Consider the following 25,313-nt stretch of genomic DNA (forward strand, 5'->3'; position numbering starts at 1 on the left):
TACCCCACCACATCTCCAAGCACTGGAGGCCAGTTTAACTTTGGGGCCCAAAGCATATAAGTGGTGGCGAACTTTAAAGGAGGCGAATAAAATACCTGAAACTTGGGCTCAATTTGAATCCGTCTTTTTAAAAGAATTTCTTCCTGAAAATGAAATGGAAAGAAATTGGGAAGATTGGGATTATGTCAGACAAAAGGGACGGCCCCTACTGACATATCTAGAGGAATATCGTGAGATAATCCTCAAACTGGAAGGAATTGATGAATTCCAAAAAACAAGAGGATTCATTAGGGGACTGGATAAAGCCTGTAAAAAGGAAGTAAAACGGAGTTTACCTAAGACGCTTGAAGAGGCAATTAAATTTGCATTAATTTATGAAGATAGTACGCGTCCAGGTACACTCACTAGTCCCACTGATACGGAGCCCAAGTCTAAGGAATTGGAAACCTCAAAATTTGTGGGCAAATTTAAAAGAAAAATGCCATTTTTCAAGGGTAAAAAACAACCTTTTGAAAAGAAACCATATATGAGGCCAAAGTTAAGTCCTGATGACTTTGATAAGGCCAAAAAAGAAAAGTTGTGTTTCAATTGCCTATCCCCTAACCATGCTGCTTGGAATTGCCCTCAAAAGAAAAAGGAGGAAGACAAAGGAAAGGACAAGGGCAAGGGAAAAGAAAAACAAATCCATGTAGTGCAGACCTTAGAATTAAAGGGCCATGAAAAGTATAAATCTTTAGAGGTCTTGCACAGGGATATACAACATAAGTGTTGTATGTCAACTTCTTTGTGGCAGCCTACTTTTGGGCCACATGATTTACTTAGAGTACATGGATTGATAGCTGGAAAACGGGTTAGAGTCATGATTGATGACTCTGCCACACATAATTTTATAAATTATGCACTTGTCAAAAAATTGAAACTTCCCCAACAAAACAGTGAGCATCAATATGTTGTTCGTATGATGCAAGGCCAAGACAATAAAATATGGGATACAATGGTATCCAATTTGGAAATCGAGATTCAAGGATATAAAGATAAGCTTGATTTCCAAATAATGAACATGGAAAGAGCTGATATTGCTCTAGGGAGGGAGTGGCTATGGGGATTGGAACCATCCTTAAAACGTAGCTATCACCATAATACACTGGAATTTGAAAGGGATGGTAAGACTTTTGTCATTCAAGGTGAACATAAAGTATCTGATAATCCTTTGCTGTGTTCTACTGAAGTTCAGAAGCTGATAAAGAAGGAAGTTTGTGAGGTATATATGCTATGGTCTCTTCCTGTACAGAGTACTTTTACTTTCTGTAATATAAAGCAACAATTTTCTTATGTTTGCGAATTGAATGTTAATAATGAATTGAACAGTTTGTTAGATGATTTTAAAGATGTGTTTCCTTCTGATTTACCAAGTGGCCTTCCACCAGATAGGGGTGAAATAAATCACCCAATTGATATAAATAAGGATACACACCCAATTTCAAAACCACCGTATAGGTTAAGTGAAACACAGCATCAAGAAGTTGAGAGACAAATTAAGGATTACCTGGATAAAGGGTTTATTCAACCCAGTAATTCACCTTGGGCTTCACCAATTTTATTGGTAAAGAAAAAAGATGGTTCTATGCGACTTTGTGTTGACTATAGAGCACTTAATAAAATAACGGTGAAGAATAAATTTCCTATGCCCAGAATGGAAGATCTTTTTGATCAATTGCAAGGGGCAAAATTCTTCACAAAGATAGACTTAAGATCAGGTTATCACCAAATAAGAATTAAGGCACAAGATATTTCCAAAACGGCATTTCGTACTAGATATGGGCATTATGATTTTTTGGTGATGCCTTTTGGCCTCACTAATGCACCAGCTACCTTTATGAAGCTGATGAATAGTGTTTTACGGCCCTATCTAGGACATTTTGTAGTAGTCTTCTTGGATGATATCTTGATCTTTAGTAAATCAAGAGAAGAACATTTGGAACACTTACAATTAGTATTCCAACTGTTAAGAACACATTCCCTTTATGCGAAGAAAACTAAATGTGAATTCTTTGCACAAGAGGTCAAATATCTAGGGCATATAATCTCGAAAGAGGGAATCAACATGGATCCAGAAAAAGTAAGGGCAATTATTGAATGGCCACCTCCAGGGAACCTGGAAGAGCTGCAGATCTTCCTAGGTTTATCTGGATTTTATTGTAGATTCATTCGAGATTATGCCAAAATAGCTGTTCCAATGACAGACCAACTTAAAGGGAAAGGGAAAAGTTTTAATTGGGGAACAGACCAAAATGAAAGTTTTCAAAAACTTAAGGTAGCTATTGCTACAGCTCCAGTATTATTAATAGTGGATCCCAATAAACCATTTGTGGTTGAAGCTGATGCCAGTGATAAGGCAATAGGCGCGGTCTTATTACAAGAAGGTCGACCAGTTGCTTTTGAAAGCAAGAAATTAGATCGTGCAAAACAGAATTATTCTGTTTATGAGAGGGAGCTGTATGCAATAGTACATGCAATGAAGAAATGGAGGCACTATTTGTATGGTGCCAAACTTTTGATTTTATCGGATCATGAAAGCATTAAGTGGCTTAATGATCAACCAGATTTACATGGGCGTAAAGCCAGATGGGCCGAACTCCTTCAAGAGTTCGACTATGAGATAAGATATAGAAAAGGAAAGTATAATATAGTAGCTGATGCACTCAGCAGAATGCCCATTATTAATGAATTGAGTTTTACTCAGTTTACTTCCAACTTGCTTGAATCTTTAAAAGGGAAATGCCAGGTTGATTCGGCATATTCCAACATATGGGAAGCAATAAAAAACGGAGATCCAACTGAAAGTGCTTCTACTGAGGAAGGAATATCGGAGGATGTTCAACTAGGGAATGGAGCATCAGGGGTTGCTCAAACTGGATTCAAGTGGAAGAATTTTACCATTGATAATGGTTATTTACTCTACAAGGGTAGGGTATGTGTCCCGAAAGATATAGAAATAAGGCGCCAGATATTCGGAGGATGTTCAACTAGGAAATGGAGCATCAGGGGTTGCTCAAACTGGATTCAAGTGGAAGAATTTTACCATTGATAATGGTTATTTACTCTACAAGGGTAGGGTATGTGTCCTGAAAGATATAGAAATAAGGCGCCAGATACTCTTTGAGTGTCATGATACCCCTAGTGCGGGACATCCAGGAGTTAATAAGACTTATAGTCTTATTAAAAGGCAGTTCTATTGGCCTGGAATGAATAAGGACGTCCTTGACTATGTGGTCAAATGTAATAAATGCCAGGTTAATAAAGCTGAAAAATTAAAAATGGGAGGACTTCTCCATCCATTAGAAATTCCTTCGGGAAAATGGGAGAGTATCTCCATGGACTTTATTGTTGCTCTACCTAGAACACAGAGGGGGCACGACTCTGTGTGGGTAATTGTGGATAGGTTAACCAAAATGGCTAGGTTTATTCCAACCTCAACTGATGTTAAAACACCAGAATTGGCTAGATTGTTCGTAGAGAACATATACCGATTGTATGGCCTTCTGGCAAATATAGTTTCTGATCGGGATAGAAAATTTGATAGCCATTTTTGGCGTGCGGTATTTAGGAAATTGGATACTAAACTTAGCATGAGTACGGCGGATCACCCGCAAACAGATGGGCAAACTGAAAGGGTTAACCAAATTCTTGAAGATATGCTTAGGGCATATGTAAGTAAAAGGCAAACTAATTGGGAAGAGTATTTACCGATAGCAGAGTTTGCATATAACAGTGCCAAACACTCTTCCACTGGATATAGTCCATTTATGTTGATGTATGGGTTTCAGCCCAGAGCTCCTTTTGCAGTAGGACTGCATAAGGAAAAGGTTCAGGCAGCTAAAGACTTTTTGGAGGATATGAATAGTATGTTAAAATTTGCTCAAGAAAATATTAAAAAAGCTCAAAATCGAGCTAGAGCATATGCAGATCCTCACCGTAGAGACATCTCCTTTGAAGAAGGAGAATTGGTCTATCTTAAGGTGCCTGAACAAACTAAAACTATGAAAAAGGGACATTGTCCAAAGCTTTCACCAAGGTATTGTGGTCCTTTCATAATACTTAAAAGGGTGGGAGAATTGGCTTACAAGCTCCAACTACCTGCTGGTAGTAAAATACATCCAGTTTTTCATGTAAGCAAATTAAGAAAGAAGCTGGGTGATTTGGATAATATAATCTTAAATGATGATATTGAGGAGTTATTTTATGACCAATCTAATCCACATGAACCAGAAAAAATATTGAATGTTCGTAATAGACGAACGAGGAATACTATTTATCAAGAATGTGTGGTTAAGTGGAAAGATTGTTCAGAAGAAAGCTCAACATGGGAGCGAGTAAGTACTTTAAAGAAAAGGTTTCCCGATTTATAGTTAGACCTTCCAAATATCGTTTTCGAGGACGAAACCGATTCTTAAGGGGAAGGAAATGTGACATTAATGTGACATTAAAAGTGATATTTAATGTCACATTAAGGTCATAAATGTGGAATGTGACATTAAAAGGGATATTTAATGTTACATTAAGGTAAATTTAGGGGAACATGCACGAGAGAGACCGTCCGGGCTCTTGGGCGCCCGAACGGGGTTAAGGGGAGCCTAGAGAGTAAGGGAGTCCAGGAATAGTAGGACTCCAGGAAGTTGACGGCTGGCAAAGAGATGAGCTTGGAGGGCCAGCACTTATCTAGGCGTGGCTGGGAGGATAAACCGACTCGTGCTTCCATCTTTTCAAGAAATCTGTCCTCGTAATCTAACACATCCCCCCACCTTTTCTGGGACTGCGGGGAGGCCCATGCTCTCTTAAGGAAAGTTGGCCGCTGGATAGACCACACAGGATTCAATGGCATTCCCAAAGAATTACCCCAGTGGTAAAGATTTTGCTTCATAACCTAGAGGTTGTGGGTTCAAGCCCGTCAAGGTGCATCATGAGTAGGGACACCTATGTTCACATAGAGTGTTCATGCAATCAGGACTCGTCCCCTGAAGACTCAGGTGATCCTTGGCGGGTGGCCCAAGGAGGAGAATCTCTATTGCGATCAAGCTCCCTTGTTCCTTGTTCCTTGGCTCATGGATTATCTTTGGTGTCCATAAGAGACGCTTGTGTTGTTTCATGGCTAATATTTGGAGGGGAGGTGCCACCCTTTGTGGGTGTTTGGGTGTGCGAGTCTAACCAGAAAAAAAAAGTAGGATTCAATGACATCAACTTCAGGACTGCTATCCTCGGTAATCAGGGTCGAATGGATGAGGAGACCTGGAGACTCTGACAGCTTCCAAGGGCTGCGACTCTTAAGACAATTTACCACTTCAGAAATCCCTGTGTATATGGCAAAGTCAAAAGTTTTAAGGCTCTCTTAGATGAGCTTGAGAGGTTGAAACGACACACGCTTGCTCTTTTTAACAAGCACAAGCTTGTTTTAAGATTTCCTGTTTAGTGGCTGAAAATAGCCTGAACCTTTTGTTATTCTCACCTAGCTTTATGCATATGCATGCACGCCTTATGATGTTGTGAATGTAAATACATATTTCTTTGTCACATTTAAAAAAAACAAACAATGAATTAGTTGGAGCTCAGATTTGAATATGAGAACCAGTGAAAAGATAATATAGTTCACCTATAGCTTCATATACTGTCCCACTGAAAAAAGGATCCTGTTTAATGTAGCTTCGACTCTGTCCTCTTGTTGCCTAGCAATACTATCTTCTCTCTATACAAAAGTGCTTGCTTGTGAGCACTTTAGGTTTTTGACACTAGCAAGAACGAAGACCTTTTGAACCTTATGCATTTTTGCAAATTTGAAGGATCTCAACTGACATTTTACTTTGAAAGAACTGATAATCTTTTAGTGTTTTGTAACGCGAGCCATCAAATAGAATCCTCTAAAGATCTATATCATAAAATTTATTGGCTCACTAATGCTTGAGAGCAAGGAGGATAGCACTTGTGCTCAAGCAAAGTTTACTAGTCACACCCAATCACCCTATCCTTACCAGGTGGTCAACATGCTACACAACCTGATACTTTATAACTACTTGGAACTTCTTCACAATGCCAATGACAAATGATGCTTTGATTTGTACCTTGATTTTTACAAAATTCTGTAGATGATAAGGAATCTGGTTGTAAAGACACTCAGCATGTTCATGCTGCAATGTCAGCAAGAAGTCAGCCAACTTGCTCAACTTGGATGTGCCAAAATGGATGCTATACACAAATGTCTATTTTAGAGAAGAATTAATTGAGGTATCGGCTACATAGGCAACACTGATGCACATGCAATGTCAGCAAGTTGTCAGCCAACTTGCTCAACTTGGATGTGCCAAAATGGATGTTATACACAAATTTCTATTTTAGAGAAGAATCAATTGAGGTATCAGCTACGTAGGCAACACTGATGCATGCGGAAAAACCATACCATTTTCTGATCACTTTGGACCTGTGAAATTCTTGATCTCCGGAGGCTTTACATTGTATATTAGTGGCACTACTGTTGATGAAGACGCGGTTGGGTCAAATGGGATTACAAATGCAAGGTTTTTATACAAACAAACCTCATCCTCTTCACAGAAGTAAACCTGTCAATACAACAGTTTTGATCTCAGTATGGAATTTGTAGAATTTGGAAGATAATACGATTATCTGAAGTTTATAAGAAGAACAAACCACAAATAAATCTTTGACACATTTTTTCCTTCAGAAAGAGTCATTGAGGCTTTGGGAGTCTTAACAGGCAAGAAGCATGCTTAAAAGCTCAGCAGAGTTGGAGCCATACATTATGACAAACAATGAAATAGTTCCAATAAATTCATGAAACAGTTTAGCAGCAATAATTTGTACAGTTAAATAACACCAGAAGCATGCATACACATTGGCTTTATAGTTATGAAAGTTCCTATGTTAGTAAAGACAACTGTCCTAGAAGCTAAGCCTGTCCAGAGATCCCTTGTAGTGGACAGATTTGTGTTTGCCTTGGAAGATATTCCAGAAATGGCACCAAGACTGAATCTTGCCTATGTTCTAAATTCTACTCAGAGAATGAAATGCCCCCTTTCAGTTTGGTTAGCACACTAAATCTCTTCTTGACAAGATCTACTATCTTTTACTCATCCACGCCCACCAGATTCCAGACAAAATGTCAATTTCTTATGACCTGAACTCTTGGCTATTTCTAGATTGCTGCATTGGCCAGATGAATCATTGTTCAAAAAGATGAATAGAACGACACAGGTTTGAGGATGGTGAGAGATTCTGCTATTCCTCACCAGTCAAGACTTTATTCTTTTCATTGTCTGCTGCAATATTTCCACAAGTTAGAAATCATTGGGTACTGTGGGATGGAGGAGAAAACTTGGAACCATATTCCTCTTCCTGATTTTGAAGATTCTAATCCTTGGCAAGATAGGAGTTTCACCTATGAAGAAAACTACTAGGGTTTGCACTGAGGACACACAGAGTGTACGACCACGACAAAAACACAAGAAGACAGACACAGACACATAGGGCAAAGCTTAAACCCTAAACGCAAAACTCAAAACTCAAACCTTAAACGCAAAACTCAAAACTCAAAACTCAAACACAGAAACTCAAATCTCTCGAACCGCTCCCTGTTTTAGGGTTTTTACTCTAAAAGAGCATTTTTTAGTGTGTTTTGGGTCTGTTTAATAGGCTAATCAGCAAGTAATGCATGTTTTAGCTCAACACAACAGCCCTGATGATTTCCTATAGTTCTCAACAAATGCAAATGTACCATAAGATGATAGAGGATAAAAGATGGATTATGGAAAAGGCTAACAAGGTGTGTTCATGTAGAGATGGGTGCAGAAAATGGTGTGATAGATTCCTACAATTATGCAAGTCAAAGATCCTGTATTAGGGCAAGGGCTTTGACATGAGAATTCTTATTGCAAGTCTCCCTGCTAGTGTTATGGTGTGGCAATGCAAGATTATTGGGGTCCATTGTGTATTTGCACTACATGTGTGGACACCGCATCTCATCTTTTTGTTTCATCTTGCTGCTAAACAAATTTGGGATATATTTCCAGCATTCTGACTTCAATGACATCCCAAAGAATTACTAATTGTGCACGAAACTTGGGAAGATTACCCTAGAATGACACATTGCAACTGCAACATTCTCATTTGTCTCATTTGTTACATTGGACTGGACTTTAGCACATCTAGTGTACTAGAAATGCTTTTATCTTCGACTCTGCCTTTGGAATATGCAGCAATATTGGTTTTGTTAGATTATTTGCACAATTTCGATGAGTGCTCGTGCGTGATGGTGCTCGATATTCTTACTGTTCAAGGGCTTCAACAAGTTCTCTCTTTTGTTTTTGCTATTGGTTTAAGCTTCAATTACTAGGGGCAAGTTTTTATATGGAGGCTTCTTATCCGGGGTCTCCCATAGGGGATATGCTAAGCAATCACAACTAGTGGTAGATGTGTCTCCTATACTACATATGTTTCCTCTTTTTATATCTTCCTCGGTTGCTAGATAATTTTGGGTTTCATTTCCTGAGTATGGACTTTAGTGAGAGATCAGCATACAATCATCCATTCTTGAGTTTGGGCCAAGATGCCCTTTAGACCCACTTTATACATTGTACTTGCAACTAGGTGCTCTAAGTAGTCTTGTGTTACAGGAGCTTGAGCTATAAACAAAGGTGTTTCTTGAAGATATTTTTTGACTGATTTAGGGCGGTAATTTTCAGCCGTGACACTTCCAAACTAATAACAACAGTTCTTCCTATTTCTCTTGCATCATACAAGCCCTCTTGATAAGATATGTATCTTCCAGGAGCTCTTGTGATACATCACTACATGTATCCTTCATCTAGCTAATTTCTCTTGATATAAGAAGAATTCTTTTTATCTTCCAAATCTTGGGATAATGTTGCATTGCCAAGAGATTGGCTATGTCTACATACCATAGGGTAATAGTTTTGATTAGAAAAAGGGAAGCATTAGGAAGGTTTGGGTCATCCTACTCCTCTTTGTCGCTCTGAGGGATCCATGACAGATGATCAACTAGGACATGGGAGCGACTAGTTTTGGTGATTACCTCAAAGTTGAACTCCTGGAATAGAAGGAGCCATCTCATCATTCTTTCCTTCTCATCTACTTTGTTCATCAAGAAGGACAGAGCCTTGTGATCCACATAGAATTTAAAATGCGGCGAAAATAGGTAGTGTTGGAATTTCTCCAAGACAAACACCATTGCTAGGCACTCAAGCTCTATCATTGTGTGTAGTTTCTTTCTCAATCAGTTACTTTTTGGCTTGCATAATAGATAGGTTGATCTAACTTCGAGGAGCCCTTTTGGGGTAACACTATGTCTAGGCCTTCAACTGATGAATCAGTGTGCACATGGAATTTCTTCGTCCAATTAAGAGGTTGCACGATGGGCACTTCAACTAGATACTGCTTCACGGTGTTGAATGCTTCATCACAATCAGTGGTCCATGTAAACTCTACATCTTTTCTCAGGAGCTTATGCAAGGGGGTTGCCTTTGTTGCAAAGTGTGCAATGAACCTTCTATAATAGCCCACATGACCAAGGAATCCCCTCAATTGTTTAAGGTTGGTTGGCGCTATCAACGCTGCAATCTTCTTGATCTTGGCAAGGTCTATTGCTATCCCTTGTGCAGAGACAATGTGGCCTAGAAGAACTCTTGTGATGGCAAAACTCCAAAGACGCATTTGTCAGGGTTGAGAGAGATCCCACACTCTCAACAACTATCAATGCACTGCTCTAGGTGTCCCCAATGCTCACAGATTAGGCTATAGACATAGAAGTTATCTAGGTACACCTCAATGAAATCATGCAGATGGTTTTGGAATCTAACCATCATCACTAGTTGGAAGATTGCAGGAGCATTACAGAGCCCAAATGGCATCACTATGTGAGCATAGGTTTCCCACTCAACAAGTGCTTCGTTCTTTTTCAGCTTTTCATGAGTGAGGGGTGATTCTCTTCTTCACGGGTCGGATTCTCATGCTTACCAAGATTCCTCAGTGGTGTGGCTGACTGCCATTCTTTAGACTAATTGTGTGGAGGAGATCTCTGCTGGTCTGCATGAATTTTATGAGAGGTTGTGCTTCTCTCTGCTTCAGCCTGGGATTTCCTCCTCCAAAAGCAGCTCCTCTTCTTTGAGAAACAGTTAGTACATATTGTCACAAGGCGCCCCCTACCAGAATTTCAATCTTCATTGAAGCACCAATGTCCAATGTGAGTGGAAGTGGAGTATTGCCCGGCTGTCTATTGGGCCCTTCCCAATGATGTGATGGCTGCCAAAGGCTAGGTGTTGGTACCCCCCAGGCCAACCGAAATAGACTATGTATGTTATGGGATACTGCTAAGAAGCAACCCAGTTGGTTGAACCTCAATTGTACAGGTATGCGGCCACTTTGGTTTCAGCTCAAATGGGGTACTTCTGCTGGCCACTATTTCTCCTGTGGTCAACTAGGTCACTTCATGGCTGAAGGTCCTGATCGCAAGAGCACATTGGTAGATCAGCCCATGGACAGCGATCAGCACATGCTCCCCTCTTCTCCAAAGCAATAGATTGTTCAACCTACTTCGTCCAAAGGCACCGTCCAAAGGCAAGCAAGTTGCTCCTTCTTCATACTTGGAAACACAAAGACGGCATGGTAAGGGAAAAGCAAAGGAGACTTCTATGCCTGTGGTACCTATTGCCCCTCCTTCACAGGATTCCCTTCACACTTGTTCACGTCGTCATGACAAATCCTCAGACATGCCTATTGCTTGACTTCCTACCATTGCAAAGCATCTGCCGCCTCCCATGACGCAACAACAACAGCAGCCACAGACCCGTCCATCGTTGCGTGCCTCTCACCCTACGGCTTAGTAGGTCTTCAATGCTGCTCATAGAGTCATCACTCCATGGGATCGCAGGTATCTAGGTTCTACTTCCCATGCCACCGATGTGCCTTCTTCCTCGAAGGCTAACCATCAGAGACCCAATCCCTTTGTAGTGCTGGGAGACTTCTTTGAAAATGGTGTACTAGAGACATTAGCAGCGAAGACCTAGGCCCCTGCAGCAAAGTCCCATCAAACCTCTTGATCATTTGTGTCTGTCTAGTCCTGAGGTGCCTTTTGCACTCTCGTCTTCGTTTCTTAGATCCTGTTGTATCTAGTTTCTACTTGATGGCCTAGAGCGACCTTGTACTTTGTAATCTGGTTATCATGTTTTTTTTTTTTCCGTAAATTAATACAAATACCCATTACCGCGAGAGAGAGAGAGAGAGAGAGAGAGAGAGAGAGAGACCTTGCAGCCAACTTGCACAGTGGCTGATGCATCTGCAGAACGTGTAAAGTTTACAACAGCTTTTCCATTTGTATCTAACACCCCTGTTGTTGGTTCCAACATTACTCCATCACCAGCTTCGATACCCGCTTCAAACTTGCTAGACACCTCCTGCATGCCCTCAGAACAAAAGGTTTGAATATTACTTGATTTAAAATCCTGACACTGAAAAAGAGAATAAACCTTGAATTATCATTAGACTGACATTGGGAAATAGAAAGAGTGGTGAATTTTGAAATGTAGCAGCTATAGATATCTAGACTTGTTGCCAATATGTTAAGAGACTTAAGGTGCTTTGATGTTTTCCTTTGTACCATATGAAGATTGTGAAAATGACTACATGTACTATGATGACCTTTATTGCAGTATGTTCCTTTCATACCATGCTGAAGTCCATGGCCTAGCCCTGGAAAAATGTATGGCATCATGGTAGTGTCTTTGGCTGTTAAGTTTATGTGTAGTTTATGCGCAAGATTCTGATGTATTTTTAGTCTGGTCTCTTTTAGTGGTTTCTGCAGGCTTTGCTAAGCTTCAGAACAGGATACCGATTCCTACCTTCAAAATCATAATCAAGCATTTCGACAGATCTCACTGAAGATACGAGGGCAAAAATGTACAGCTCCAAGTTATGAACCAATCAAAATAAGAGAGATGCTGAGCAGACCTTAGTAAAGTGAAAGCCAGGTGGAAGCAGGATTTGTATCTCGAATTTCCCACTCATAGCTTTAGTAGATTCTATTTTTATAATTTCTGCATCACTTGAGCGTCGACGACGAAGTCGCCTTGGTTGGTCAGTCTTCAATTGGGGTGGTTGTACACCCTTCAACTCAAGGGTTGACAAAACTGTGTTATCACCTTTCATATCCAACACTCTTATGACACTATTATTTGTGTCTGCAATATATATCTTTCCTGAAAGACAAAAACAAAATGATCGTAAACAGAACATCCAGTCTGCAGCACTTCTTGAACAAATCATGTATGTCATTTGCACAACAAAACAACAAATCGTGCCATATGACACAAGATGAGTCATGTTTATTACTGATTGCACACATTAATTGCAGCTATTGCATCCAAAATATTCATAAAACACCACTAGAAACAGAATTGGAAGGGGACAGTGTGGCCCAGTAGGCCTGCATAGACATGAGCAGCAGAAGATGAAATCAAGTTTGGTGAATGGAAGACCCCTTGAGAGCAGTGACACTTATGCAGATAGAATCTTCAGGAATGGAGCTCGCATGAAGACCTTAGCAGGAGCAGTCCTAGCTAGCAGCTTCAAACAGTCCTTTACCCAACCTTGTGGGGATCTTTTACTAGTTTACAGTTTCAAATACCTGGTTCCCACTATTGACATTCACACTGCACAAGGTCAAGTCAGTATATTAATCTCTGAGAAATGTGTGAATATTATGGGGAAGAGTAGCAATTGAGGAAGACACTCTTTGATCTGCTCCTCTCCTTCTACACCTTGAAAAGGGCCTTAGGCACACACAGGTTTTGGCACTCACATTGTGCAAGGTCAAGTCAGTATATTGATCTCTGAGTATTGGATGAGAAATATGGGGAGAGTAATGATTGAGGAAGTCTTTTTAAAGGTTTTCTAAATGTTTTTCTCTCCTTCTACACCTTCAGAAGGGCCTTAGGCAGATACAGAGATTTTGGTCCAACTTGGGAGCTCCACAACATTGGTGCTTTCATAGGAATTGACATATGATTAAGGACCAAGGACAAGACAAGGGGCAGCCAGGATGCCATCTTGGTGAAGAAACAGGTGATCCGCAAACAACTGGCACATTGTACTCCACAGTTTTAGCACCTTTCTGAAAGATGAGACCATGGACTGGGCACTTCCAAGAGAAGGAGAGTAGCTGGAGACACAGCGTGCTGTTTTCCTTCAGAGACTTCAACTAGACCATTGAAAGATTTGGGGTGTTGCATTGCTTGGAAAGCACTAACATCAAGCTGACGGCCTTTGAAGAGAGGGAATCAAAGCAACAGTCACCTTGGGTGATGCAATAGAAATGCAAATTTTCCTAGGCCTGAACCTTTTTAGCCTATCTCATGGATTCGAGTTATCCCTCATCTCCTCAGCTGCCACTGCTGCCATATTATAAGAAACAGTGCCATCTCCTCTTCCAAGTTTGTGCTCTTCCATGCCTTGCTGCCTTTCTCTTCCCCCCTGCGCACTACAGCAACATCGCCACCTTTTGGCTTTCACCATTGCCTCAACACTGCTACAACAGGCAGCATGGCTGCTTAGCTCTGTTCCCAGCTTTCCCCTTAAACTCCAGTTTCATCCTATCCTTTACTTTGTTTCTTGGCTGAGTTTTCTGTAGTTTGCTCACCCCCTGTGGTAGTTTCCCTCCTGGAAAAGAGTTCATAGGTGAGGATACACCTAAAGCGTGTCCAATTGCTGAATTTGATGGCCTCTTTGGGACCATCCTGCCAGCCTTATTTGCAGATTGCAAGGGTGCCAAAGCTTCAAGTGGTTGTCATAGATATCCACAGGATTCCCACAGCCATTGAGATAGTTGCATGAAACATGGCAGTCTACTAGAGGGTCATTATTAATAGGCAACCCAACCAATGTCCACTAGAGGGTATCGTAGATGGGGAGGTTCCTAGAGGCCTTTCTTTTCACCATGGAGGCCACAGATGCTGGGAGATAACTGGTCCTTTGTAGAAGGTAAGATTCGTTGGAAAAGTTGTAGGGTTATAAGAGACCGGGAGGCAACTTGCGATAGCACCTTGACAAGTTTCATGTGGGAAACTAGGGTACTTTTTGGGAAAAGAACATCAGTCACTTGGAAAGTATCACTTTCTAATACGATGCTTCATGAGTGCAAGATAGTGTCCAAATAGAAATGTGAGTTGTGGTATAGAGATTAGGATTCTTAGTGCCAAGGTTTATCATAAGATGGTTAAGGATAAGAGATGGATGACTAAGAAAGAAGATAAAGTTGTCTTCTCAGGACAATAAAGCTAAGTGGCATGATCAATTGCTTCAATTGTGGAGGTCTAAGCTTCTGAACAAGGGGAAAGTTTTTATATGGAGGCTCCTTATCAGTCTCACCACATGGGATATGCTCCACCATCACAAGATCTCCAGTGGTAGATGTCTCTTCTGTATTACATGTGATGAGACTCTTGCTCATGTTTTCATTTCTTGCCTAGTTGCTAGACAAGCCTAAGGTTTCATTTCACAAGTATGGAGTTCAATGACACAACAATATACATCCTTGGGTTTTCTGTTAGATGCCATGAGCAGACACTTTATAGCTGGAGCATCCTTGTTGTTTTCATTTCTTGCAATTAATTTTTATTCGGCTTCAAGTATCCATGGTCATGTGGGCTGTGTTCGAGGACTATCATTGTGGCAAGTTAGTGCAATGGGTTCTCTTGGTGTGATCCTCAAAGAGGTGGCTGCTCCGTGGATGGATATCATCCCCTTCTTTTGTTATTGTAACCTAGTGTTTTTTGTAGCCTTTTGGCTCCATGTGTTGTTCCCTACCTGTCTTTGAGTCCACCTGGTTGGCTAGATGGCCCGTTGTAAATAATCCAATTTATTAATAAAAACTTGTGTGTGTGTGTGTGTGTGTGTGTGTGTGTGTGTGTGTGTGTGTGTGAGAGAGAGAGAGAGAGAGTACCATCTAATCCCTCTGAAAGACCAGCTGGCTCGGACAACTTCAAAATTGGGGGGAAAAAAACAAGAAAAGAGAATTAGAACTTCATAATGATGTAAAATAATCAGTTCTACTGACAAGACTGAAATAGTGGTTGGTAATCTTTAAAAATTTTAAGAACATGATCCACAACTTAAAATTATCATGTGGCGAGACAAGATTCTAATGCAAGACAATGGATTAAGCTAAAAATCCATACACCATCTCACAAGCCTTTATATGGAAATTTATAAGCAGGCATTGCTAAACCTGCAAGGTCAATTTATCAGCAAGATCCTGGAAATCAACAAAGGCAACTTTGGTTATATTATTTTGACAAGGCATCTATTTCTAGTAGAGTAGATTTCATAGGGAAACTTGGCTCTAGACCACTACTAAATGTGATAAAAGATATTGATTAATATTTCAAAACTCCCCTAAAAGAGTAGCTGTCATGATGAGCTAAGAAGTTACCTTTTCTAAATGATGATTTTGTACAGTTGGAGTTTGTAGTGAGGATAAGACTCAGTTGAACTTGATAGAAAGGTCTGGTTACTTGGATAATAGAGAAAGAAAGGTGTTTGAACTCATCTCTAGTCAGTTCTTAAGCAGAATTGGCACGTTGGAGTTTTGATATAGTCAGTATGGACTGGGGGGTGCTCGCACAGATGGGAGCTGATAGCAAGCATTATTGCTTGTTATATTTGGGCACAGATGGGAGAGGATGCAGGGCAGTTCAGAGATGATGAGAAGGAACAATGGTGCTTTTCTCAAGTCTTAGGATTTTGGCATTTTCTTTCACTATCAGCCAAACATGGTTTGGCACTATAGAATGCACAGTGGAACAAGCATTCTCCAAATTTTGAGAGCAACCGATTGAAAAAAACTCCCAATCAAACTTTCCTTATGCTCATGTTAATGGCACCACATGATATTCATGGCTATTTATAGCATTGAGAAAGATGCATGAGAGGCATGCATTGGAATTCTTAAGCAAAGATCTAGAAATTTAAATGGAAATTTGCATAAAATGACAAAGGTAAGTGAAATTAATGACAATGATGACACAATAATTAAGATCCTGACTATGGAGGGGGTAATGGGTTGTTCCAAGGACTCCGGAGGATAGGTGCAAACTTTGTCAGGCATTGTTGGACACTAAATATCTTGTGCTTCATTTTGCATTGCATTAGACAAACTTAAAGCAAGGACACACTTTAAAAGGTGGCATCTAAAATGTGACTAAACAATCAAAAGCGACATAAAAGCTAAATTTCTAGCACTGATTAGGTCAGAGGGCTTAAATAGCATTTAACCATTTTGGTACCCCTTTACAGGAAAATGCACTTACGTGGAACTTTTCTTGGAGACTACAATAAGCTCTAAAGATAAGGTTTTTACGGGTCCCATGGAGTAGACTATTCAGAAAATTGCACATAATTGCACACTACTTAATGATGAATTAAAAGATCAGCCAATTTCCTCTTTATGTGGTCAATATCTTAACTTATATATGTGTGGTGTTGGTCTCCAAGACAGAAGGACAAACCCTAAACCCCATAAGAAGTTTCCAGATTGCATTTGCAAAGTCTTCTTTATGGTCTGCTCAGCCCAGTACTGACTTTGTTACACTCAATCATCAACACTCCTCATCAAGGTATGCCTACCTGTCCTAATTTTCTACGAGGAGAGAATCATTCACAAGCCACCACAACTTCCTTGGATCCCGATCAAAGTCATATAAGGCTCAACCCTTCCAAATCCATAGGTATCACTTGTGAAAATCCTGCCAATAGTGTGCCTCCAAAGTTTGAGAGAACTAGCATGGGCTGCCCAATGGATGTGGGAGTGCTCACCCAACTGCATCAATAGATCCCTCTCTTTGACTTGACCATCCAAAACAATGGGCTATCTAACACTCTTCTCTTGCTATCCAAGAGAATCCTTGACCAGCCTCAGGTTATGGGGATCATGGGGAAGATCTGTTGCAAGGATGGCCTCAAATCTCTGCTAAACCTGGCCCAACAACTATATACCTCTTGTCATGGGGATGTGGAATTTTGATGCTTTGCTTAGCATTTGATTAATGATATAATCAAATGTGCGAATGTGAAATGCACACGTGATGTGCAAGGTTGTGTAAGTTATTTCACATTGACAGTCCAAGGACCCTAACAAGTCAGAGTGGGTACCAAAGATAAAAGTTGTAACAAGTTTTCCTTGATAGGTACCAAGTGGTACTTGGTGACAAATTTTGGCCTAGATTCATTACCCATTAATGTCAGTGATGCACTAGGAACTCAACATTAATTAATTAATTAATGCCAGTTCAAGGGCTAATAAATGCTCTACTATGAGTGGGTGACAAATTGGCCTCACCAATTTAATTGTTGACTAGACTCATTACTTTTTTGGACACAAATTAATTTTCAAAATTAAATATTATGAAGATTAAATTTCAAAATTAAATATTCTGAAAATTAATTTAGTAAGTTTGAAAATGGCTAAAAATGGATAAGAAAGGCTGCCACTTGGCAAAACTTTCTATTTGAAGTTTGGAAAGGCTGAACTGGGGTTGAAAGGGAGAAGGAAATCCCATTTTGGCAATTGGAAGCTGTTGAGGATAGGTATTGGATTGAACTTGCTTGCTTTTGGGTTGTTTCCTAGCTGTTGGAGACCATTTTCATGAAGGCAACACCATATTCTTGACCTTGAGAAGCTCGGAATTGCTGCTAATGTACTTTTTTCTGAAGATTGCAGCCTTCCATTCTTCTGTCGCTGCTCATGAATCCATTTGGGGCTGGAAAACAGGGACAATACCTAAATTTCACCAATTTCTCATAACAAACCTCCTAATTTTCTCTCTCTATAGTTTCTTCTCTATTCTGCCAGCCATTTCACAGCTTCTCAAAATATCTCAGCCAAATTCGATCTTTGGAGGGTGCATCAAACTATCCTTCCTCCTTGGATAGGGTGGTAAATAACCTAATTAAGCACTATTTATAGCAATTAACAAATTTACAAAACTGAAATGCATATTTTACCATATAATCTTGGACATTGGACACCCTGTTGGCCCCAAAATTGGCACCCGTTTCGGTATTTATTTAACTTAATTGAAGAAGAAGTTGATATACAATGGGATTCTCCCAATCCCTTTTGGTATTCCAACTCCCCTTGCTGTCCAAAAAGACCAGCAAGTCTTCAATCTGATTTGCCCTTTGATTTGGGAAGTCTATTGCCTTCACCTGCTCTGATGGAGATGGAAAATGACCCAAGTCCCTCCACCTGAATTTGGCTGAAAACAACTTCAGCCCTATTGAATCTAGCTGAAAATCTCTTGAAAGGCTTATAGTAGGGGGTCCTTCACACCTCCCAGTAGGTAGTGAAGAAAGCCTTAGAAAGACCATCCCTTGCCAAGCATTTCTGCCCATCCTGTGCATGGAAGGCCTCAGCTAGCTCCTTCTTTGTGAAGGGGTCTAGAAGGGAGCGTCCCATCTCCTCTATGACAAGGGACGGAATGCAATCCAGACTTGTTGTCTCAACGCTGTACTCTGGCTGAGATTGCCTCCTGCTGAAAAAGCTGTCTATAGAAGTCAATGGCAATCTCCATCACCTCGTCCCGGCTAGAGTGAATTCTCCCGTATTGATCACGAAGGCTGCGAATATGATTTCCTGAGGTGCGAGGCTAATACACCTGAAAAAACTCCCTGCACAATGTGTCCCCCTTCTGCGCCCAAAAGGTTGTTGGGGTACGGAAGGAGAAATCAGAGCGCTTGTCCTTAAGACCGGCAAGGGCAGGTGGCGTGGGCGACTATCATACGGCATCGGTCAGAGGAAGGGCTTGGGATCATAGACCCAGAGTATTAGAGTATGGCCCTCTTAGTCAAGCTAGTTGTCCGCGGCCTCACACCAGGCGGGCAGACCTGAAAGGTCTTATTGCAGGAGGGTCTTCAGGATTGTTGATCGAGGCTTGGCGGTGAGTGGAGGCCATCCCTGAGATGAATCTTCACGTCAGCCCAGATCACCCCTCCTAGATTACTTTTCCTACGCAGCTTACTATGCGTGTGGCAGGGCCTTTGTAAGGCCCTAACCCAAAGCCCCCCAGGCTGTAGGAGGAGATAGACCGTTAGCCGGTGATCTGGAACCCCCAAGTCAAAGATCGGGAAGGGGTACAGATTGACGAGCGCCCCCACATCCAGTGGGCTGGTTGGGATGCCGGCCCGGCTCATACCATCAAGACATGGCAGGAGGTGTACAGGATGGCGGATGAGGAGGTGTTACAGCGAGTATCAGGCTGCCAGAGAGAAGTGGAGTTGAGGAGAAGGGAGATAGACGCAACAATAACTTTGGAGTGGCTTGCTTCCCCGATATGAGAGCCGATAGAGCCCGGGGAGGTATGGGCCGCTAGGTTTTCACCAGTAGGCATCCCCCTACAGGTGGTAGGTAGAGTGGGCGACGTCCCGCAAGGGACTTTCTTCATTGTTCAGGAGGGGGGGCATCTGGCCCTTGACAGAGGGCAGCAAGATGAGGGGATAGCTGCCCTTTCGTGGAGGAGGATTCGGGTGGTGGGCCTTCAGGAGAAGACATGGCAACTGGACCCCTATGTTTTTTGGAAGGAGCTCAGGGAGTGGTGCCTTTGAATCTGGGAGGGCAGACCACTTGATGAGCTGGAGTGGGATCTAGGAGAGTGGCTATGGCCGGCCACTGCGGTCGCCAAGAAGCCACCAAGGTTCCTGGAGTACACTGCTAGGATTGGTAGACATGTACTGATGCAGGAGGATATGGATTGGGCGCCGTCATGTAGCAGGCACTTGGCGGAGCATAGCATCACGGAGCCTTTCCGACGGACCTTCTGGCGCCGCCTATGGGATAGCTGGAGGCTGAGGAGGGTATTGTATTTCTTATGGCTGGTGGCACATGGAGGCTTGGTGGTGGGAAGTTGGCTTGCCCTGATGCAAGAGGAGGGAGGTTATAAGCGCTGCACACAGCAGTCTCTAGAAACCCCTAAGCGTTGTCTTTGGTCATGTGAGGAGGCACGGCTCGTGTGGAGAGGAGCATGCCGCATCCTTCACCGTATAGCACCCAGCCTTGGATGTATCTCATGGGGAGCTTTCTGATGGTAGGCAGTCAGCCAAGGCTGTCACCTTCTGTATGAGGCTAGGATGCAGAATACAATCTTCATCATCAAGGCAGGGTCGTGCGCAGTGGTCGGTTTGGAGGCTCTACCCATCCGCTAGGTATTGGAGTTCACAGTAGACCGCTTTGAGCTATGGGAGATCATAGGGAGTCTTATTGGATGGCATATCTAGAAGGCGCGGTGTCAGGAGACTTTCGGCGGAGAGAGATTTTCAGTATAGGCGACCTTAGCAGAGCTCTTGACCTCCATCATCCACTCCTTGTGCGGCTGTTGGGACTAGGTGCAGGGCGAGTCGAGGGCGAGTCAGGAGATCCGTTGTCATTTCATGCACACTTGGGGCGGCCAGGACCTGTTTTTCATAATGCAGGCAGGCAACCCCAAATGGCGATATACCCCCCCCCCCCCCCCCCCCCCCTCCATGGCTTCTTGTCCCCATTCCCCCCAGACTGCCTTGAGAGGCTTTGTATACATGATGTATTGGTGACTTTGCATCAACTCCAACTAGTCTGTTGAGCATGAGCACTCCGTTGTAATCAAAATTTTTGAGTAATATAATCAGCCACATTTTACTTGCAAAAAAAAAAAAAAAAACCGGTGAGGGATGCCTATGCGCGCACCTTGCATGTGGAGAGTGGGATCCCCTGGTGCCTCTTGGAGTAGTCTCTGAGTGGCTGCTAGGTCTTGCCAGAGTGCTCTCTCCTCCTCCCAATCCTATTGCCTCGCCTGTAGGGCTGCTTCCTGGTAGATCCTGCTCAACTCAGCTAAGACCTCCGCAACGTCCTCTGCGATCTGGTCCCCCTTGCCGACAGGATGGAGTGTCAAGGGCTGAAATAGGAGCATCAAGTGTGAGGAGATCCGCACAGTGATCAAACAAAGTGGTGCCAACCAACTGCCCCACCTAGCCTGAGCACCCCCTCTCTCCCACATAGAACTGGTCCAGCCGCTCCAAACGAGCTCCACCTAGCCGCCTGTATCCCTGAGAGAAGTCCAATGACCTCTCTCTCTTGTGAAAAGTTGGGTCCCGCCAAGCATCACGTGCTCCTACTACGAGGAGAAAGACCTCCCATGCCTCCTGCTCCTCCCTTGCCATACCATCCTAGTAATCTCTGCCTCTACCGTGCTGATCCTCTAAGGCCTCCAGATTGTTGAAGTCTCCTCCAACAATCCAAGAGTCCACCTCTGGAAGTCCTGCTGCAATCTCCATCCAAAACTTGTTGTGTGCCCTAACCTCAGTAGGAGCATAAACATTGAGGACTCCAAGGCATGAGTCCCCTAAATCCAGTCTGATCCATAGGACCCTCCTTGCCACAATCGTCCTGTGGTATCGCACAAAAGCAGTAAGGCTCGAGCCAAAGCTACCTTGGCTTTGAAATACTTGCAATCTGCTGCTCGATGCCCAAAGTCATGGCATCACAGGCACTAACCAGACTGCCCTCTCACAATAACCTGCTGCCTGAAAGAATGTCTGCCTACCTCAATCTCAAGAAACTTAGGTATGTTCTTTGTATCTTCCATAGCCACCCGTACCTTCGAGACTCCTACAGTTGTCACTGCATCCAAGATGGGAGGAAGAACTGTGTTGAAAAGCCGTCCAAAGTCCTCCACTAACTGACGATCCTCTACCGCCGATACAGGGAATAGAAGGGTGATCGGGTATCTAGGAAACTTGTTGTGCAGCGTAAAGTCCTCCACTGTGAAACCACTATACCAAGGAACCATATAGATGACCCCCTTTGTGGAGGCATAAGGTGAGCTATCCACTAGCTCACGGGCTGTATCCGCGGAGGTAAGTCGGACCATGAAGATCCCCTGACCCATGAGAACTGCCTCCGCAATCTGCGTTGTGCCAATGCGTAGCATGGAGTGAAGCCAATCCCGAAGCTTGGCCCTGGATGGAGAGTTTCCTATGACCTGTCCAAAGATTGCTATTTCTTTCACTTCCATCTCTGTGGCATGGACGGATAAGAGTCGTTCCTCAGAAAGGACAACGCGCAAGGTGTTTCACTAGGGGGGCACTTGCAGAATGCATCGGCGTCTGACCAGAGGTTTCCAAACCGAGGGGAATGTTGCTGCAGACGGAGGGAGCAATGATTGCTAGTATTATCACGTCTCTGCAATCACAAGCAACTCCTGCTGAACTTGCAGAGGAGAAGCAATCAACGGAGCAGACGAACGTGCAGCATAGGATGGAGGCACAAGAGCAGGTTGACTGGGGAGGCCTTTTCGAGCGTGAGGCAGAGGATGGAGCCGCCATAGCAGGTTGATGGTGGAGGATGAGCGTTGATGCAGAGGACGGAGCCTGATGAGACACAGATGCGACGACGCTGACCCAGACTCGCGGTCACGAGTGGGGCAACGAGGCACAGACGCGATGACGTTTAAGTGTTTTGCTACATGCTGCAGAACAAAAATACTGATCTGACATGTAATTATGTTCTCAAAAGGAACAGATTATACTTGGGCCAATGTTAGAAGTGACCTAGCATCCACAGCAACAGTCTATAAGGGTCTACCAAGAAAGGTCTGACCCTAACTTAAGATGCACATAAGGAAAGCTGATAAACAAGCACTGGTTTAAATGGCCTGCTTTTCAGTGAGTAACAGAATTATGAAAGTGGAGAAGGACACGAATGTTCAATCAAAGCACACCAAATAAATGGCTCCTACAAAGTTCAAAAATAGTTCTAGAGAGCCCTGAATATCAGCTTCCCACCTAATGTGCTTATTTCCCTACTTATTGTAGCTAGGTGTCTACCGTCATGGTCTTGGTACCAAAAGTTAAGATTTTGTCTAGCAATCTGTTTCTATGTGCCTTGCTTCTCTTTCCTAAATGAGACATGACGAGCCTTTCAATCTATCATGATGTGCAAGGATTATACAATACCTTTTCACCTGCAAGTTTCACATTGAACTTTCCACACACAAAGCAGTGAAAATCTCTTAGAGAAGCCTTGAATCCTCAGAGAATATTAGAAACTGAATGTCAATTTTGGGTACATTTATTGACCTATCTGTAAATAATGCTGCTGACCAGTGTTGTGTAGAGAATAATAAGCTCTTGCTTTCTTCCCATATGGGAGTTGCCTGTTTTCTCAATAAACTCTGATATGCAAAGGGATGATGATGGCTAGCACCACAATTACTTCATCTGGAAGTTTCACATTATTTGAAACTTGGCGGCCAAAAGTTAAAATACCTGACATGCTAAGCCATATCCATCCTTGAACCCAGCAGTTCCTGAGCCTGCAAGTGTTTGAACTTTCTTGCTCTTTGGGTCAAGGACTTTTATCTGTTTTATATAAAATTCAGTAACAAGATGTTAATTTCTAAACAGTATTATCCAGCTAGTAAAAGATGCTTCCTCAGAAGTGTTCCATATAAAGCAGTACAAATTCCTTTGCATGATAAATTAAAGACTCTTTTCAATCACCAGACAGGTGTAATAAGAATTCCTGCATTAACTCTGGTCTGTAAAGCGGAGAAATATAAACAGCACATATGTCAAAAAATCATTTTTTTGAATTCAAGAAATGCAAGCAGTACCTTCTCACAATCCCCACTCAATTTCCCCTCAATTCAGCATGCTGCCTCTCTCCTTATTCTTAATAACCAGCATAAGTCAAAGTCAAAGAAAGAAGTATATGGACTCAACAGCCTGGCTGGAGCTTTAAGTTGCTACATTGCATATGTATAAAGCCTCTCATGGTGGTCCAGGTGGGATATGTAGCGAAGCCAAGAGGGGAAGTCGGAGCAGTCCCATAGCATGTACAGGCTGTGTTAACCCCTAGGTGTGAAGAAACAGTTGTCAAGCGAAGTGAACTAGGAGACCTTGTCACACAGATGGAAGCTAAATGTATGTGGATATGAATATATTCAAAGAAACCAGTCCTTTATCATCTCTGACTAGCACTTGATCATGACTTCCATGCTAGACTTTTTTTCACAAGCAAAGTGGACTGTCACAGATACAATTGTTAGTAGATTGTCAGTTCATGTGTGAGTCTGTGCATGTGCTGTAGGCTGGGCACATTATTTGTTGTTTATTTTTTGTTGGCACTTGGATTTATTGGGGCCAGTCTATGGCCAACTGGGCATTGCTGGCCAACTGCATATTTTGGGCCTTTTTCAGCTGGCCAACTTTTCCCAGATTATTGCCTATTAATAGGCTGTGCTCCCTTCTCCTCAACTATCATCATCAAAATACTTTGACATCTGCAAGTCCTACTGGAGAGAGGGAGCTAGTGCTAGTGCCTACTCAACCAGTGACTCACAGTTGCTGTATTGTTTGTTGACTTGGTATATTGATTCCATTTCCCAAGCATTCTCCTAAGTTCTCTTTGCAATGTTCTTCCCTTTCTTTGCACTCTCTCTCTTCTCTCTTAGGTTGTGCAGTCTATTATAGTAGTTTTACATGCTTCCATCACTACACCCACTTCTAACATGGTATCATATGTTTGTGTTAGGTCTTGTGGTGCTGATTTCTACTGCTGCAGATCTACCCTCACTGAAACATCCCCCCTAGGATCCAACTTGCACACAAGATACAACACAAGCCACATTCACAAATGTAAAGGACTGGAAATCAGACTCACCTCCCAGCCATAGAGCCAAACAGGCTCATTCCCAAGCCTAGGAGCTAGTAGAACTGCAGGTCTAGGCCACATCCCAAGGACTAGCATCCCATACCACCCGTCCACACCATGGCGGTATATAGATGCGTCGGCCAACAGGCCAAGAGTCCACGAGTGGTGATCACACACTAATCTCACAATAGGACCTTGAGTCCTGTAAATAGAACTCATTTGCCCTAACCGCAAAGAGTCCTTAGTACATTACACTAGGTCACTTCATAACCACTGTGACCAATGCTACAAGTACCCATCCAAATATCCAAGGATATAACACTTTTTCCCTTATGAATGGAGGCTGTTTTCAGCAATATCCTTAGAAACAAAGTGGAAAATATGACTCTTCAACGAACGTAAAGACTCCCAAGTAGCCTCTGCCTCCAAGTGGTTTTTCCACTTGACCAAATACTCAAGATAAACAGTCCGACTTTTCACCTTGAGCTCAATGGCAATCCCTGGTTTCGGCTCATAACCATACATACGAATAACCAAGCTATAACCAGTAGCTAAATGC

At 42.5% G+C, this 25,313-nt stretch overlaps 1 protein-coding gene across 4 annotated transcripts in view; it reads right to left on the reverse strand.

The window, feature by feature from the left end:
- Window positions 1-6,088: 6,088 nt before the first annotated feature.
- The window catches only part of LOC148023214 (haloacid dehalogenase-like hydrolase family protein), a 65,995-nt gene continuing 46,770 nt past the window's right edge, over window positions 6,089-25,313 (reverse strand). For 3 of the 4 annotated variants that reach the window (XM_087696219.1, XM_087696218.1, XM_087696217.1), the window contains exons 24-28: window positions 23,368-23,460; window positions 15,017-15,053; window positions 12,028-12,275; window positions 11,325-11,474; window positions 6,089-6,608 (exon numbers count right to left, since the gene is read on the reverse strand). In XM_087696219.1, coding sequence (XP_087552345.1) covers window positions 6,459-6,608; window positions 11,325-11,474; window positions 12,028-12,275; window positions 15,017-15,053; window positions 23,368-23,460 — 678 coding nt within the window. In that variant the 3' untranslated portion in view covers window positions 6,089-6,458. Of the gene's footprint in view, window positions 6,609-11,324; window positions 11,475-12,027; window positions 12,276-15,016; window positions 15,054-23,367; window positions 23,461-25,313 lie in introns of those variants that run through there. The other variant, XM_087696220.1, reaches the window with a different exon arrangement.

This window comes from Lygodium microphyllum, chromosome 16 (assembly GCF_053477565.2).
Source record: "Lygodium microphyllum isolate KBCC chromosome 16, Lygodium_microphyllum_v1.1.10, whole genome shotgun sequence".
Taxonomy (NCBI): domain Eukaryota; kingdom Viridiplantae; phylum Streptophyta; class Polypodiopsida; order Schizaeales; family Lygodiaceae; genus Lygodium; species Lygodium microphyllum.